The sequence below is a fragment of the Cyrtonyx montezumae genome, unplaced genomic scaffold (genome assembly GCF_038088225.1).
Source record: "Cyrtonyx montezumae isolate F1298 unplaced genomic scaffold, pur_monq_1.0 scaffold_25, whole genome shotgun sequence".
Lineage (NCBI taxonomy): Eukaryota > Metazoa > Chordata > Aves > Galliformes > Odontophoridae > Cyrtonyx > Cyrtonyx montezumae.
In genome coordinates, this window is record NW_027071992.1 from 1404794 (window position 1) to 1422123 (window position 17330).

Here is a 17330-nt window from a genome sequence, read left to right on the forward strand (position 1 = left end):
CCATCCTTTGTAAATATGTGATCTATATTGTCAGGATAGAGATATGATAATGACAGATCACTTGATTGTATACTCAGCAATCAGGCATTATGGATTGTAAAAAATAATAATAATTAAAAAATCTTATTTCAGCATTCCTCCTCCCCATCTGAGGTTGACATAAATATAGTAATTTCCATACAGCCATTAGAAAACTGAGAAAACCAGGAGCTGAAGGAATACATTCAGTCAGTTATTTTAATAAGATTTCTTAAACACAAGTGTACAAGTACAATATTCACACAAACAGTTCAAGTATATTGCTTGATGAAGTCTGAACTTTTTTTTTTTTCCTGAGGAAAACAGCCAAATCAGATTATGATAACTTCGTTTGCTAAGAAGGAAATTATGTTAGAGTTATTGAAAACTATTGAATGAAACCTACTCAATGAGACTGGGGAATTTTTAGATGAGAGAGATATTTTTAATCGGTGTCACCCATTCTCTACTTTGACTTATTTTTTAATGAATTTACATTTCAGAGTATTCAAAATCACATTAATGCATCTGTGAGTAATACTTGCATAAGAATTAAAATTTGTTTATTGTAAGTAATTCTTGTCTAACACACACATACTCACAAATTCTACATTTGGCAAAAAGGTATAAAGAGATCTTGCAGAACAAGGACACCCTTGGCCAACGATGTGTATTTTCTAATTCCGAAAGTCCTTCAGAAGGATAACCATTTCTACTGCCCACATTGTGTGTGTGGAGTATTAAGTGAGTAACTTGTTGGTTGCAGATATTCATTCACATTTTCTATTAGCTAGCAGTTAATTGGTATCTCCCAAAGACAACATTTTTAGCAGCAAGCAACTATGTACTGTCATAGTTGTATCATTTGACTGTAAAATAATAATTAACTCTTCAAAAAGTATCCTGACACAGTTCCATTATTGCCTTGAAAGTCACATGAGAGGATAGGTTATTCCCCTTCAACTGTGCACAAACAAATTATTATCGGAGAATCACTTCTGTGTCAGTGATTTGAGGCATAAGCAGCCATATCAGAAAATATGCTATTTTCAGTCAAACATTCACTGATTCATGCGTGCATACAGTGCATTCATACACATTCAACTGAAAAAAGAACAAATATACTGTTTACAGTGCATACAGTTTTTGAATAGTCAACATGTATCATTGAGCTATGATATATTGAGCCATGGGCAAATATTGGAAAACAACATGATTTAGTTTGCTGTCACAATAAGTAAGCTATATGGATGACTGTGACTAATACTGTAATGCAATTTTGTTCGTTGTACAACAGCCACCTTTGTGCTTTTTGAAGCATGAACTATTTTACACTTCATAGCAACTAAAAAGTTGAAAGCGCTTATTCCTCAGAAGCTATGCTTTCATGATCTGTCCCATTTGCATATCATCATATATCTGACAGTCCTTCACAAATAATTGAGAAACTTTTGCATAAATTACAGGAAGCCTTGAGGTAATTATTGCTTTCTTTACCAATCCATGCAAAATCAATAGTCCTGTACGCAACACGACTTTTCTTGACTTGTTGATGAAAATCCTCATTGAAGCAAATGCCAGTTTCAGGATGGGAGTAATGACAAAAGCAGAGCCACTGAAATATGTAGGTCACTCTAAAAATAATACCTCCTATTGATTTCCATGAGAAAAACAACTGATGCAAAGAGCACAATAGCACCATGTGATTAAGCAGATTCTCTGCTAGTAAACTCTCTTTTTCAACACAGTCATGACCATCATGTATGTGAGACCTTATTGCACTCTACCACTTCCTGAAGGGGGGTTGTGGTGAGGAGGGGGTAGGCCTCTTCTCCCTGATAAGTAATGACAGGACGAGAGGGAATGGCCACAAGTTGCGCCGGGGAAGATTTAGATTAGACCTGAGGAAACATTTTTTCTCTGAAAGAGTGGTCAGGCACTGGAATGGCCTGCCTAGGGAGGTGGTTGAGGCACCATCCCTAGCGCTGTTCAAGAAGCGTTTAGATGAGGTGCTAAAGGACTTAATTTAGTAGTTGGGTAGAGATAGTGATAGGAGGATGGTTGGACTAGATGATCTTACAGGTCCTTTCCAACCTTATGAACTTATGAACTTATGTTTTTGCTGGCAGTGAACAACAGCCTGTGTGCTGTGCTCCCAGAAACCTGCAACAGCAGAGGTGACCTGCTGTCACAGCCACCACTGCTGAGACACACCACACACTGCTTCACTGCACTCACATTCACCATTACTCCATATGTGTTCAGCAAGTGTTGATGGATGTCAACAGGTGCCATTTTTTCCTCATGGAAGAATTCAGTGACACCTTTGCTCCATACATGTTTCCACTGCAGACACCACTTTTCCAGAGTGCCCCTCTGCTGCCCTCTCTCACGTGGAAACACCATGGAATGGGATATTGGTGGGAAAGTTCAGCCTCTACCACCAGTGTCTGCCTCTGATGTTGTGGTCCAGCCCTTGCACATACATGTTCAAGGGTTTGTTCAGCAGGCATGACAGTGATGGGCTGATGGTTAGGCTATCTGATCTTAGTGGTCTTTTCTGACCTTAACGACTCTGATAACCTGTGTCCTGAGCCAGCCTATAGGTAGCCCTAAGTAACGTGACCCATAGTTTTCCTGTGGTCGTTATACAGAGGAAAACACAACAAACACTGAGAAAGCCAATTTCGCTCTGTAGCAGCTCCTTTCAGGCAGACTTCACGCCTCCGTTCCAACCCTTCCTTTTTACATTTTGAAGAAAGCTTAAATAATTCCTTTAGAAAGCATGAAGAAGACCTCAAGTTTGGTGGTGGCGGGTACATCAGAAGACCCGCCTCCAGTCCCCACCGGCCCGTGCGTGGGCTCACCCCCCCCGCCCTGGGCCGCCCGCTTCCCCCCGCTCGCATCGCCGTCTCGCCCGGCGACGCCATTTCCGGGCCGGCCATCTTGGGAGGCCGGCGTTTAGCGGGCGGTTGGCGCGGAGGGGGCGGGCTCGGGCCGGGCCGCGGCAGCAGCAGCAGCAGCAGCAGCAGCAGCAGCAGCAGCAGCAGCAGCAGCAGCGGCGGCGGTGGTGGTGGTGTCAGGGCGGGGGGGATCCCGCGAGCCGGCGAGTGTGGGGCGCCGCAGGGCGAGAGCCGCCGCCACTACCGGGAGATCGCAGCCCCCGCCATGTCGGACTTCGATAGCAACCCGTTCGCCGACCCGGACCTCAACAACCCCTTCAAGGTGAGGTGGGGGGCGGGGCGCTCGGGCACCCCGCTGCGGGGTCCGGCTGCGGGGGCTCCTGCTGGCTCCGGGCAGGCGGTGGTCCAAAGGCTCGCCGTGGTGGGGCTAGGCGGCTCGGAGCGGTGTTGTCAGGGCGAGCGGCCGTTCTGGAAGCGGCTGGGAACGCGGGGTGTAGCGCTCTCACGAGTTCAGGTTTCTGTGTTTCGTCGTCCATACTGCAGCGGGAATAATAGGAATCGATTATTATTATCATTATTATTATTATTACTTAATTATTATTATTTTTTCCAGTTCTCTCTTCTTTCTCAATCTCGTTTCTCACGTAGTGTCCGCGGATGCGTGTGTGCGGGTAATACTAACGTTATTTCGCATTCTATTTGGCTGACCCACATAGCGCCGTGGTTCTATCACGTTTTCCCTCTGCTGTCTCCTCCCGGCCCTCTTCGGGCTTACCTGCTTTGCTGCATTTTTACGAAGCGCACAGTGTATCGTGGGAGAGGCTGGGTTCTGCCCTGCTGTTCAAAATGCCGTGTTACAGTGTGCCATGAAGCTTCTGGTTCTTGCACTACTGACCTGGCGTGCTGCTGGGAATTGTTTCTTTACCCTCCGTTCTGGCTGCGGTGGTCAGGGTGAGCTGACCACTTGAACACCTCCCCGGCCTCATCTGTTCTTTGAGTCTGTTTTGTCTGATTTTATTTATTTATTTATCTATTTATTTTCAGCTACTTTAAAAATCTCCCCAAACTTCTGCGCCTCATTTTTATCTTGTATGAGCACTTCAGAGCACACAAGTACCACATGTCAATGAGTTTAGGATGTCAGCTGGAATAATTAAACCTCTTAGAAACTGAGCTGTCACATCTCAGCTGTACTTATGCATAAAGAGCTGCTGGAAGCATAGTGTTGTTATTGTCCGGCTCATTCATTGGAATCTGTCATCTTACTTCAGTTTTCATTCTCATAAAATGTGGTAAATTTTGTTTTTTGGGCTTATTGCTGTGTTTTTACTTCATGTTGTGCACAGTGCTGTGACATTTCTAGAGGAACAGCCTAGGCACAGAAGTTGCTGCCAGCAGCAGTTTGGACTGGCACCAACAACTGTGAGCTCTGTTCTTTACTTCCTGGCACCGGGAGGCAAAAAGGTGTCATTGTTCTAGAACATGACTTCAACAAAAAGAGTCGGTGATTCTTTTCCTGTTTAAAAACAACATATAGCAAGTTTATTGTGTATGGAAACCCAAAGCAGAAATAGCTTCCCTTGCATTGCATGTTGGCCCTGTAACTTCATAGAATCATAGAATGGTTTGGGTTGGAAAGGACCTTTCAGATCATCAATTTCCAACCTCCTGCTGTAGGCAGGGTCACCTCCCTCTCGACCAGGTTGCTTCAAGCCCCATCCAGCCTGGCTTTGTGCACCTCTGCGGGGCTGGAATCCACAACATCTCTGGGCAACCTGTGCCAGTGTCTTGCCAGCCTCACAGTAAGTAATTTCTTCCAGATACCTATTCTAGGTGTATTCTTTTCCAGTTTAAAGCTGTTTCCCCTCACCCTATCACTAAATGCACTTACAAGTAGTCCCTCTCCGGGTTTGGTGTAGGACTGAGGACCTAGAAGGCTGCTATGAGGTCCTTCTGGAGCCTTGTCTTCTCCAGGCTGAAGAGAATTTGTCCCGTGTAGTGTTTCTGAGACCTAAGCTGGGGACCATCCTCAACCCTACTAACTGTTTGCTTAAAGTGATGTTTTTTTTCCCCAATTTCTCTTCAAGGAGGGACTTCCCTTGTGGCAGTTCCGCAAAATCTGCAATGTATAACAATAGAAGTACTCTGTAACAACTTCTCTGTAACCTGAACCTTCGTTGTTTTAGGAAAGCTGCATGCTTTTCCTTTCTTCTTTTTCCCCCACTTCTAGTTTCCACTAATTTCTTTCTCTTTCAGGTTCTTGTGAAAAATAATGCTGCCTACCCTTAGTTGTCCACTTATTTAGTTGAAGGGGTAGAAGGCCTCCTCAATATGCCAAACCTATGACTGTCACCTTTTTGGCATGACAACTTTGAAATTCATGTGTGTTGAGTTCAGTTTAGTCTGTGTGTTTTATAGTCCTGGCTATGTGTTTTATTATACTTTACACACAGAACCAGAATTTCCAGATGGGCCTTGACAACTTAAATCGTGTTACTTGAACATTGTATTCAAATTTATTCATACTGTTTGTCAATGAGATTACTTACTTCCCTTATGCTGGCAGGCACTTTCTGTGTCTTGTGTAAAATCACAAAGTAGTGTGACAGAGAAAGGAGGGAGATATGTCACATGAAGAGTCATTGCCAGGTTTGAAGAGAGCTCCTACTTTCTCTGAAGTATTTTGGTTTTCCTAATTTTCTGTGATCTGCTAGTTTCCTATGACTGCTCTCATGCCTTTTAATGAAAAGATTTCAGTGGAGATTCTTGCTTGATGTTCGATGGAAAAAAGATGTTAACTGGGAAGATAAAGACAGAAATGTCTGCTTTGCTCATGCTCAGCATTTTGGGTAGTTACTTCTTTTGGAAACCCTAAATTATGTTTCTTATTTGCCATCTCCTGGAAGTAAAGGGATTTAGTCTATAAATGTAATGTCTCATTTAAAGTATTTGCTTGGATTGATCTTGACATGTAAATTTTATTATGTGGACACCTAACATCTTTTTTTTAAAAAAGAGTAACACATTAAAAAACAAAAGCTCTCGAACTGAACCCAAAGGCTGTTATGTTTTTGATATCACAGTATTCCTCTACAAACAGTTGTCCTGTGGACAGCTTACCAACCAAAAGAGATCTTTCATTTCAAAGGACAAGGGGTGGTGAAGCAAACAGATAAGTAACGTTTAAAAGCTTGTGATCACATTAAAATTGTGCAGAAGATAATGTAGTCACGTACCATACAAGTACAGGTACGATAATCTTGCTCTAATTTGATGTAGTGGCACTGTAAGTATTTATGCAGTATGACTTGAAGCATCACAAATGAAAATGGGTTAATAATGGATTTGTGTTATTTCCTTCATTGTGAAGTACTTCTCCTGTCTTGAGTGGATGAACTCACATGTGGTAACATTCTCACTGATAAACAGTGGAGTTCCACCTAATCCAGACAGGGTGAGTAAAGCAGGTCCACTGACAGTACTGTCTTCAGCGTGGAATCAGAGCCGTGCTGAGACTAGGGTAGGAAGTCAAGGTTGGGTCAGTATCAGGTCCCCTAAAAGTAAGGGGACATCCAGCAGTCCCATAACGACTGAACAAGTCTTCAGCATTGGCATGGGACTGACCATGATAAGGAAAAGGCTGAGGTTCTCAATGCCTTCTTCACATCTGTCTTTAATAAACAGGACAGTTATCCAAATGGTACTTGCCCTGACCTGGAAGTCTGGGACGGGGTGCATAATGCACCCCCTGTGATTCAAGCAGAGACGGTCAGAGATCTTCTCCTCCATCTGAACTCCCACAAGTCCATGGGGCCAGATGGGATCCACCCAAGGGTGCTGAGGGAGCTAGCAGAGGTGATTGCCGAGCCACTTTCTGCCATCTATCAGCATTCCTGGTTATCTGGAGAGGTCCCACAAGATTGGAGGCTTGCCGATGTGACTCCCATCTTCAAGAAAGGCCGTAAGGAAGACCCGGGGAACTACAGGCCTGTCAGCCTGACCTCGGTATCAGGGAAAGTTATGGAACAGATGTTATTGAGGGAGATCACACGACACGTGCATGGCAATAAAGGGATCAGACCCAGCCAGCACGGGTTCACCAGGGGCAGGTCGTGCTTGTCCAACCTCATCTCCTTCTATGACTGGGTGACCAGACAGGTAGATGAGGGAAAGGCTGTTGATGTAGTCTACCTGGACTTCAGCAAGGCCTTTGACACGGTCTCCCACAGTATTCTCCTAAGGAAACTGGCAGCCCGTGGTGTGGACAAGTTCACTCTTCTCTGGGTGGAGAACTGGCTGGAGGGCCGTGCCCAGAGGGTAGTGGTTAATGGAGTTAAGTCCAGCTGGCGTCCTGTTACGAGTGGTGTCCCCCAAGGGTCAGTTTTGGGGCCCATCTTGTTTAATATCTTTATTGATGACCTAGACGAGGGAATTGAGTGTACCCTCAGTAAGTTTGCAGATGACACAAAGCTGGGAGGATGTGTCAAACTGCCTGAGGGTAGGGAGGCCCTTCAGAGGGATTTGGATAGGCTGAACAGCTGGGCTGAGCAAAATGGGATGAGGTTCAATAAGACCAAGTGCCGGGTCCTGCACTTTGGCCACAATAACCCCATGCAATGCTATAGGCTTGGGGCAGAATGGCTTGAAGAATGTAGAGAGGAAAAGGACCTGGGGGTGTTGGTTGATGCTCGGCTCAACATGAGCCGGCAGTGTGCCCAGGTGGCCAAGAAGGCCAACAGCATCCTGGCCTGTATTAGAAATAGTGTAGCCAGCAGGAGCAGGGAGGTGGTCATCCCCCTGTACTCAGCTCTGGTACGGCCGCACCTCGAGTACTGTGTTCAGTTTTGGGCCCCTCACTACAAGAAGGACATTGAGGCCCTGGAGCGTGTTCAGAGAAGGGCAACAAAACTGGTGAGGGGCCTGGAGCACAAGTCTTATGAGGAGCGGCTGAGGGAGCTGGGATTGTTTAGTCTGGAGAAGAGGAGGCTCAGAGGAGACCTTATTGCACTCTACCACTTCCTGAAGGGGGGTTGTGGTGAGGAGGGGGTAGGCCTCTTCTCCCTGATAAGTAATGACAGGACAAGAGGGAATGGCCACAAGTTGCGCCAGGGAAGATTTAGATTAGACCTCAGGAAGCATTTCTTTCCTGAAAGAGTGGTCAGGCACTGGAATGGCCTGCCTAGGGAGGTGGTTGAGGCACCATCCCTAGCGCTGTTCAAGAAGCGTTTAGATGAGGTGCTAAAGGACTTAATTTAGTAGTTGGGTAGAGATAGTGATAGGAGGATGGTTGGACTAGATGATCTTATAGGTCCTTTCCAACCTTATGAACTTATGAACTTATGTAGAAAAGGTTTAGATGTCCTTGATGTTCTGACAGTGTATTCTTGAAGAGATTAAACTAATAAGAAACAAATCTTCTTCAATAAACCATAGGTAAGTTTCTAAAATCGGCTTAAATCTTTTCCAGTATGATTATATCATTGGTGTGCTTCTGTAATATGGAAGTTGGTATGGTTGTAGTCTTTTATCTTGGGAAATAATACAAAGGCTCTGAAACTGCAGTTTTGAAACTTGAATACTATAAAAATGTTTGATTTTTAAGTGAATAAAGTGAATAATACTACTACTGGGAGAATAATTATATTTTTAAGGGCATAGAGATGAATTTCACAAAACCTCTGTGGCTTGGTTGTTGGGCTGCAGAAGGCTGGAGGGCTGTCACAATTGTCCAAGCATGTGAAGTAGTTACTTCTGAGTGCCTGTGGAATCAGGACTTAAATGAGATTCTGTGATGAACTGCCTGGTTCACTTCCCCTGCTATGATGAGAGCTCTGAGCACATGCAGGTATTTGATACTGTAGAAATAAAGGTAAGACTAAAAAGTGAGATGTATTTGCTTTAAAATATGAATGCTAGCCTCCTCGTAAGAGCAACTAAGCAATGTGGATGGACACTGAACAGAATACTGTATGTCTTGTTTAGTCATAGTGTGGATGCTTGCAGCCATGGAAATGTTCAAAATTGTGTAACGCTAGTTACAGAAGCAGTCTCTTTGATTGGGTTAGGTATCTGTATAGGAACTGTTAGATCACAGCCTCAACCAGTGAATGAGTGCCTGATGGAGGGACACAGCCAGCCCTGAGAGTGTAGGTAGAAGCAGTTCACCTGTGAGTCTGCAGAGGGTGGAGCCTGGCTTTCTCACCTTATTTAAGGGCTGGCAGCCACAAGAGAAGTATCTTTATTTGGAGATCCTCTCCTTTGGAGTATCTGATGAGCCCTGATCCTTGGAAAGGCTTAAGCAGTTCTTTATTTATTTTCCAGATTGTGACCTTCACCATTCCCGGGTAATTTAAGACTGGTTTAAAGCAGCTATATCTGCTATTGACTTTCTGTACGTTATCCAGACAATGGTTAACATTCAGTTTTTTCTCCTCAAAGTCTTCCATGGTTTTGTCATGACTACCCTTTTTGTTCAAATGTCTGAGATTGTCTAAGACATCTAAAAATGGCATTAGATGCCTGAGTTGCTCCCACTGAGGTCACAGGATTAGTTTAGTCACTGGAGCTAAGTATACATTAGAGCTTAACTTTACAACAGAGCTAGTTCCAGTGATAATTTGGATATTGCAGTTAATCTGACTCACATGAGCACAAATTAATCTTCTGTCTGGTTTGGCAGGAAGGATGAGCTGAAGGTCTGATGCTGAAGCACCAGAAAATTGATGACTGCTACCTTATATTGCAGCAGAGCTTATCAGTACAGCTTGCACCTTGCTGCTGCTGTCGAAGGGAAGCTAATGTGAAAGAAACTTGCATGAAAGAAGGGAAAACAATTATTTTTGAATTATCAGAACCCTTATTACATGATGTGTTGTATGCCTAACTTTGTTTTAATTCTTTTTAGATAATTAAAATTAGTAAAGGACAGAAATTACAAATGCTTCCCTGATTTGCTTATCAAGTGTCCCTCCATATTTCAAAACCTACAAATTCCTTCAAGTCTTGCATAGTAAACACAGGAAATAATAATATTCAAAGTGCCCTTTAGACGTACTACATAGTATGTAGTTTTCAAGAGTGCACTTCCTCAGTGTTTTTACTGTACCATAAATCAGAACTGCTGTGTTTTGGTAGGTAATTCAGCAGTGCTTATAATTGCATTTTTCCAAATTTTCAGTGTTTGAAAGTATTAGCTTTATATTAATTTTGCACTGTGTAGAGTGACGTTAGCATTATGAAGAGAAACATACTGTACCTTTCTTAGCTAAATAAGGGGAGAATTTTTAGAACAGCTAAGAGACGTGATGCTTGTTCTGGGCTTACATGGCAAGTTATTGGTATCAGGAAAGCTATGGGGATGACCTCTGCGAGTAGAGCTCAGCAGTGTGCCATCTCAAATCAGAGCCAGCTCCATCCCACTGATGCCAGAGCTGAGCCATGAGTGTTGCTGGTGCACTCAGGGAGTGCATGGTTAGTGGAGGCCCATGAAGGAGCAGGCCCATGGGCACCACGTGGGTCAGATCAACCCGTGCAGCCGCAGAGGAGCACGTGCTGCAAGAGTGGATGTGGACTGAAAGAGGCATAGCTTGTGGAGAGCATATCCGGGCCAGAGCTCCAGTTGGTGGGGAGCAGCCTGCCTTAGGCAGGGGCAGGGAGTGGCTATGAAGGAGTGGTGGAGATGAAGCGTTGTGGGCTGACTGTAGCCTCAACTCCCCTGTTCCTCTCACCCCAATGGAAGGAGGAGATAGAATAGGATAAATGGGAGGAAGGTGATTTAGTTTTAGTTTCTCCCTGTTAGCAATAGGCAATAAATTAATATCATGGGCAAAACATACTCACAGTAGGGAGATTAATGTAATTTGAGTGATCTTTCCATCATTATCTCAGCTTTTATTTCCACTGTATATTGTCTACATAATCCTCTGAAGAGCAGTAGTCAGAGAACAGTGTGGTGGAGTTTATCTGTCTGTCATCGTGAAACCACTTAGTACCCTGTTTCAAGATGGGACTGGTCTGGTCTTTAGGACCAATTTGCTTTGTGAACCAGTGATATTCTGTTTGGTTTCAGAGGCGGGGAATTTGACTTGCTTAGTAGCTCAGAACCCTTCAGAGCTGTGCTTCTATTGGATGATGTGGCCTACAATGGGTATTCCTTGAGAACCAAGAGAGAGGAAAAACAGCTGGATACTTCTGCAGTATTTTATATAATAATTGAAAATCTTTGAATATTGTTTGGAGAAAGGTGTAGGGAGAGGCACAGGGTAGGAGGGAAGTGACTGATCAGTGATGGAGGTGTTGAAAGCATTCTTCTGTCAGTTACGCATACTTTCATTAGTGGCAAAACAGAAAGGCTGTTTCTGCACTTGTCATTAATTCTTCCTGGTGTTACTTTCAGGGCAGTTCTTTCTCATAGTAAGTGGTTTTTAGTAGCAGATAATGTCTTAAACTGCACTGTATTTTAAGTATTCCTTTATACTGTTGAACGTAAACAATTTCTACTATTAGTATACTATTTGGACAGCAAAACATGCAAATCTTGATGTAAATTACCACTTGTGGAGTTCCTATAACTTTAATGTACAATGATGTTTACAATGATGAAAGGAGAAATAAAGCATAAAGAACCAGCAGTATTTTGCATTACATCAAAATATGAATAGCTGCTTGATGCTTGTGCAGCTTGTTGTGTGAACAGGGAGAAAGACTCTGTGGAGTTTAGCTGTTTGATTTATATGAAGTTTTATTGAATATGTACTAATTGAAATTTCAGAGGCTTAATCTGCCAGAACATGTACAAAAACAACACACACATTGTTTTGCAAAGGTTGGTTCCTTATTTAAAAGCTTATAACCAGCAGTTAACATTGCAGGAGAAAAAGTGATATCCATTGCTAGCCAGATGCACTTCTTACTTTTCGAGAATAGGAAGTTCTCTATCCATTCTCTCTCCAGGAGTGCTCATTGGAAGCAGGGAGTATCATATGGAGATTTTCACCTGAGCTGTGAATGCTCTAGTGAAGTTACTCCCTGATGAAGAGTGAAGTACCTAGTTTTCTTTTTAATCAAGAAGTCATAAAACTCTCAGGCCAATGAAGATAGTTTCAGGCATTTTTAAAATTATTATTTTCATTTTTTGCTGCAAAACCAGTTTGGTTTTCAGAGCCAGTTGTGTCATCTTAGGAAATACTCAGCAGGGAGAAGTTGAATAAAACTCGGGAGCATTTTTAACAGAATGTATATAGTTAGTATTATATACATTTAGAAAAAGCAGATACGTAATGGGTACAGGAAATAATCTGTGATAATCAGTTGAGAGCTTGTACTGAAATAAGTTGATCCTTTTCATACATTAAGGCAGAGATTGTAAGGTAATTTGAAGACACAGTCATGAGAGAGAAGACCTAATGGAGACTGAAAGTTCATCTTGAATTATGCTCACTGAAATTGGTCAGTAGTAAATTTTATCTAAAATGGGTAAGGGTTCTAATTTTTAGGACTGAAATACTGAAAGTTTCAGTGGGAGTGGTGGGGTAACAAGTCCTAGTTGGCTGGGATTGATTCTGTAAGACTTACAGATCTTATTTCCTGATTTCCCCAGAGTGTATTCACCAATCTGGATTCAGCTTCTGGTCTGTACAGGGTCAGGTTTTTTGAAGGTATAATGTCCTTACTGAGGATGTTAAGTAGTTAGAAGGATAAAACTGGGGCTGCATCTCTTTTGCTCTCTTGGAACCTGCTTCCAAGCATAAAGGCAAAGGGAAAAATGCATAACTAGGTGAAGGTAATTATGCTGAAAAAGTTGCCACAGTAAAAGCTGGATGATGTCTATTAAATGATGACTATTAAAGAAGGGAAGATGAAGTAATTTCTGACAATCTTGAAGCAAAGGGCAGAAACTATATGGTGGTAGAGCTATAGAGGTAGCCAGTTACTAGTGTCTTAGAGGAAGATGAAGCCTAATTTTATCAATCCAATCATCTAAAAGTTTTTGTGTAGAACTGTTTTCTCTGCCTGGATTGAAACCACTTTTGTCATTAACAGAGCATTCTTTTTCATGAGCTGTAAGTGAAAATTTCTAGAATTGCATATAGCTGCTTATAATTCCATAGTTGAACTTAAATAGCTGGTTTACTGATGAATTGTTTTCTTGCTCTGAATTCATTCCTGAAAATTTATTAATTGTCTTTGAAAGTCCACTTTTGCTTTCTCTTGCTTTGTCCTTGGTTTCTTTTTTTTCCAAAGATTAACCAAGTATACTTCTGTCAATGTACTCGAAGATCTTTTCAGTGTAGTCTTGTGAATAAATATATAGTCCTGTGTATACTGAGAAAATAAAGAAAAGCTGTTGCTTCCAAATGCAGCATTCTAGTGTTACCTGTTCTCCCCAACAACATGGTTATTATATTCTTTTGTGGTGCCTCACTTCTGGTAACATGAGCTTCTACACTTCTGGTAACATGAGAGGAATTTGGTTACTTTATTTACTTCCACTTGTAAATTAATGTAAAGGATTTACCTTCCTACCCTATTTTAGAAGTAGTTATATTTTCCTAATAAAAGTATTTCATTCACTTGTTCCTGTTACGAGTTTTGGTAATTTTCTACATAAGTTATACAGTTTTAATGTGAAATTATTGTTTTGAGTTGCTGATGCATTGTGAAACCTTTATAAACCCTATCAAAATAAGTGCTTTAGAATGACTGTTTATTTGCTCTGTTTCTTGACCTCTGCAGTGAGATGTTGTTTTTACTTTCTTGCCAGTCCTTGGAATCAAACCATACTGAACTAAATTAAATGTGACGTCTAGAGTGCTTAACATCACTGTCACTTATGTAGTTCCATTAAGGGGGGAAAAGGGCAACAGAAGTATAGCTTCTCAAATGCATTGTTAGTTTCTGTTTTATTTTTCTAACAATTCGAAGTACATCTTACAGGATGAATTCCTAGTTCTTAAAAGAAATTGAAGTCTCAAATAGCAAAATAAATTTAGCTGTTAAGATTTTTCAGAATGTTTTCACATTGCGTGTTATCAGAGCATCTTCCAGATGGTGGAACAGTGCTGGAGTCATTCCCAGTGAACAGTAACACAGAGAATCATTACATCTAGTAACCAGTTTGAATCTTTTAATTTGATAATCTGATGTATTAATGAAAATTGTAGCAGGTGACTAGGTTTTTGTCTCCAAGACAACAAAAGTCTCTATTCTCTTTAATTTGGTTTTTAAAAAGCTGTAAAAACTTAGATTGTTCTATTCCATTTCAGCCACATGCTCCCTTTTGAAGGGTGGAGGTGGCTCAGGCTACCTTCCTTCTCTTTTTTTTTTCCCTATTAATTTGTAAGTAGGTGAAAAATCAGAAAATCTGGGTGCTGAACTTGGAAGGCTGAGCGATAAAAGACTAGTGAAGGAATTGTTAAGTGGAGAGAGGGAACAACAAGCTGGGTAAGGAAGATGGAAATTGTTGGCACCTGTTCTTTAGGAAACAAGGTCTGGGACTGGCTGAGTGTCTGAGGGAAATTGGGTTTGGGTTGAGTTTGCACTTTTGAGTGCAAGGGCAGGACTGTTTTGTTGAGGAATCCTCCATGATATATCCTTCTCAGTCTAAGCATTATGTAGTTGTGGAGGCTAACGTGTGGTATTTAAAGTCCATCCTAGAAATTCTAAATCTTCTAGGAGTTACCTAGTTTTTATAACTTAAATCATGCAGTATGTGTTTGAGGTCCCTGGATGCTTGGTAGTTCCAGTCATGTTGTGTGTTACGTGTGCTTGTATGTTATCACCTTGTGGAACTTACCTTTGTGGCTATTTTCTATTCCTTAAACATAGGAAACAAGAATAGCTCAAATAATGCATTGAACTTAAACTGTTTTCCTTATTTAGTATTCTACCTGGATAATCATGTCAGCCTAGATCCACTTGTTTGTGTAGAATATTGTAGTTCTGACTTTTTTAACTAGGATGATACATGTCTTACACAGATTTGTTAGCTTTCATTTAAATGTCACTTTATTCCAGTGTTGTGTTCTGCAGGCATTTGTCACAAATTCCTTGTTCATTGTTTGAGTCTTGATAAACTGCTAAATGTTTTTTTACTGAGCAGCAACGAGCATGAGTGTTTCACAGTTTTTCTTGCTGCATCTAGATGAAGAGGCATTTGCTCTAATTTTAAAGTGAGCTGTAACAAGCATAAGGGAGAAGGTGCACAGTAAGCTTATGTGGTCTCTAGGTTGTCAGGTCTAATCTTCTCAGAATATTCTAAGTTCTATTTTGAAATATGAATTGTAGCTCTTGTTGGCATCAGTACTTCACCGTACTGTAAACATTTAGAATGGTCCAGTAGCTTTTACTTAAATGACCAGTAAACCATGAGCTTGTTCCTCTCCACTGAGGCTGGTTTTTCCTACCATCACAGAATATTTCAGTAAGTATAGGAGCAAGCCAGATCTCCATTGTATAATTGCCTCCTTCAACTGTGAGGTTACTGTATTTTTCACCATAACCTCTAGTTTACTTCTCCTTGTGTCTTCTAGCTTGTGAGAGACATCAGGCCGTGAACTTATTCTGAAGTCCAGAATGAGGTCTTCTTGTAGCAGAAATTTGGGGTGATGGTATTAAATTTGTGTATTCCAATAGAACTACAATAACCTTTGCAAGTTTTCTAGTACATAAGAGAACTTTTCTTACATGGAGCTAATGTTGAAGGTCTTATGGGTCATTGTGTTTTTTTCTTTTTTTTTCAGAGCTGTTGTTAAAACAATTGTTTTAAAGCTGTTGTTGTAAACAATGGCAATATCTGGCAAAAGTACAGCAATTGTTAGTTCTAAAAGCAGAATGGACTTCTGCCAGAGGACTTCTTGCTATACTCAATGTGTGTTTATGCATACAACTTATTTCTAGAACTAAGACATTTGATGTGGTAAGCTTGTTTAGTTCAGTGAGCATGGATTTCCTGTCATTCTTATAAATCAGTGTTAGAATGTCACAATCAGTGGGAAGAGGTCTAAGACTTTTTCCCTGTTCATCTCTGAAACACTTGAATAAGAAAGGCTTTCTTTTATCAGACATTTGTTGTTTGCATATCTTATTTGTACATGTGGACGAAAGTTGTTGTTACTGTACAGTCTGCTACTGTACAGTAACTGTCTCATGAGTCTGTGATATTCTAGTTAAGACTAACTTAGTTGGTTAGTAATGGATGTGCCGATGAATCTCGAGTGTTGAAGTGTCCTTTTGAAGGAACTATATCAAATTATTTTTTGAGTTTAATAATTTTGACTTCCTGTTCATTGGTGATGGCTAGCTATCAATAGTTTCATATGTGTCTGCAGGGTTGTGGTGGATGAGAAGTTTGATGAGAGCCAGCAGTGTGCACTCGTAGCATGGAAGGCCAGCAGTATCTTGGCATGCATCAGAAGAGAGGTGGTCAGCAGGGAGAGGGGGTGATTGGCCCTTCTGCTCCACCTTTGTAAGGCCCCATTTGGAGTACTGTGTCCACACCTGGGGCTTCTAGCACTAGAAAGGCATACAGCTGTTGGAACAGGTCCAGAGGAGGCCATGAAGGGCTGCTTCAGGTTTCCTACAAAGAAAGGCTGTGCTTATTGAGCCTGGAGGCAAGAAAGCACTGAGATGTCGTTGTGTCCGTCCTGTACTTGAAGGGAGCTTATAAATAGGAGGAAGAGCAACTTTTGACCTTAGATATTAAGAGGAAATTTATTATTCAGAGGGTGTTGAGACACTGGGATGCCCAGAGAAACCATGGATGCTCCATCCCTGGGGGTGTTCAAGGCCTGGTGGTTGGCAACCCTGCCCATGATGTGGGGGTTGGACCTGGAGTGATCTTTAAGGTCCCTTTGCAGCCCAAGCCATTCTGTGATTAGGGTGCATTTTGCTATTAGGATTCATTATATTTAAAATCTGGAATAAGTGTGCTGATTCTGGCTGCGATTGAGTTAATTTTTTCATAGCAATCTACCAAAACAGTGTTGGTAACGTAACTAGTGTTTCTGTGGTTCTTTCCCAGCGTCCCGTCTCTCTGCTTCCTACTCTTCTCTGCTGGGAGGAGTTAGGAGGTGTGGGCAAGAGGCTGGGACGGAGGCACAACCTGCACAGCTGTCCCTGCTTGACCAAAGATACCTTGTATCATCATGCTCAGCAATAGCTTATGAGAGGAATACAAAGTAACTGTTACTCATAGACTAGCTGGTCTTTTACTGGTTGAGGATGGTAAGTGGCTGCCCTTGCATCATTGGCCTGTTATTTTTTTTCCTCCCCTTTCTTCAATTTACGCTATACCTTGACGCAGGTGAGTTGCATTTGCCTCTCTGGGTCTCTCCACCATCCCAGTGGGGAAGGAGTAAGCAACTGGGTTGGGGGCTTAACTATATACTTTGCAACACATCTGATCAAGAT

At 41.9% G+C, this 17330-nt stretch overlaps 1 protein-coding gene across 2 annotated transcripts in view; it reads left to right on the forward strand.

Annotated features, from left to right (window-relative positions):
* The first annotated feature begins 3105 nt into the window (after positions 1–3105).
* Positions 3106–17330, forward strand: part of SCAMP1 (secretory carrier membrane protein 1) — a 156826-nt gene continuing 142601 nt past the window's right edge. For both annotated transcript variants that reach the window (XR_010622423.1, XM_065739829.1), the window contains exon 1: positions 3106–3243. Coding sequence is in view for 1 of the 2 variants with exons in the window: in XM_065739829.1 (XP_065595901.1) it covers positions 3187–3243 (57 nt within the window). In the remaining variant the exon portion in view is untranslated. The remainder of the gene's footprint in view (positions 3244–17330) is intronic.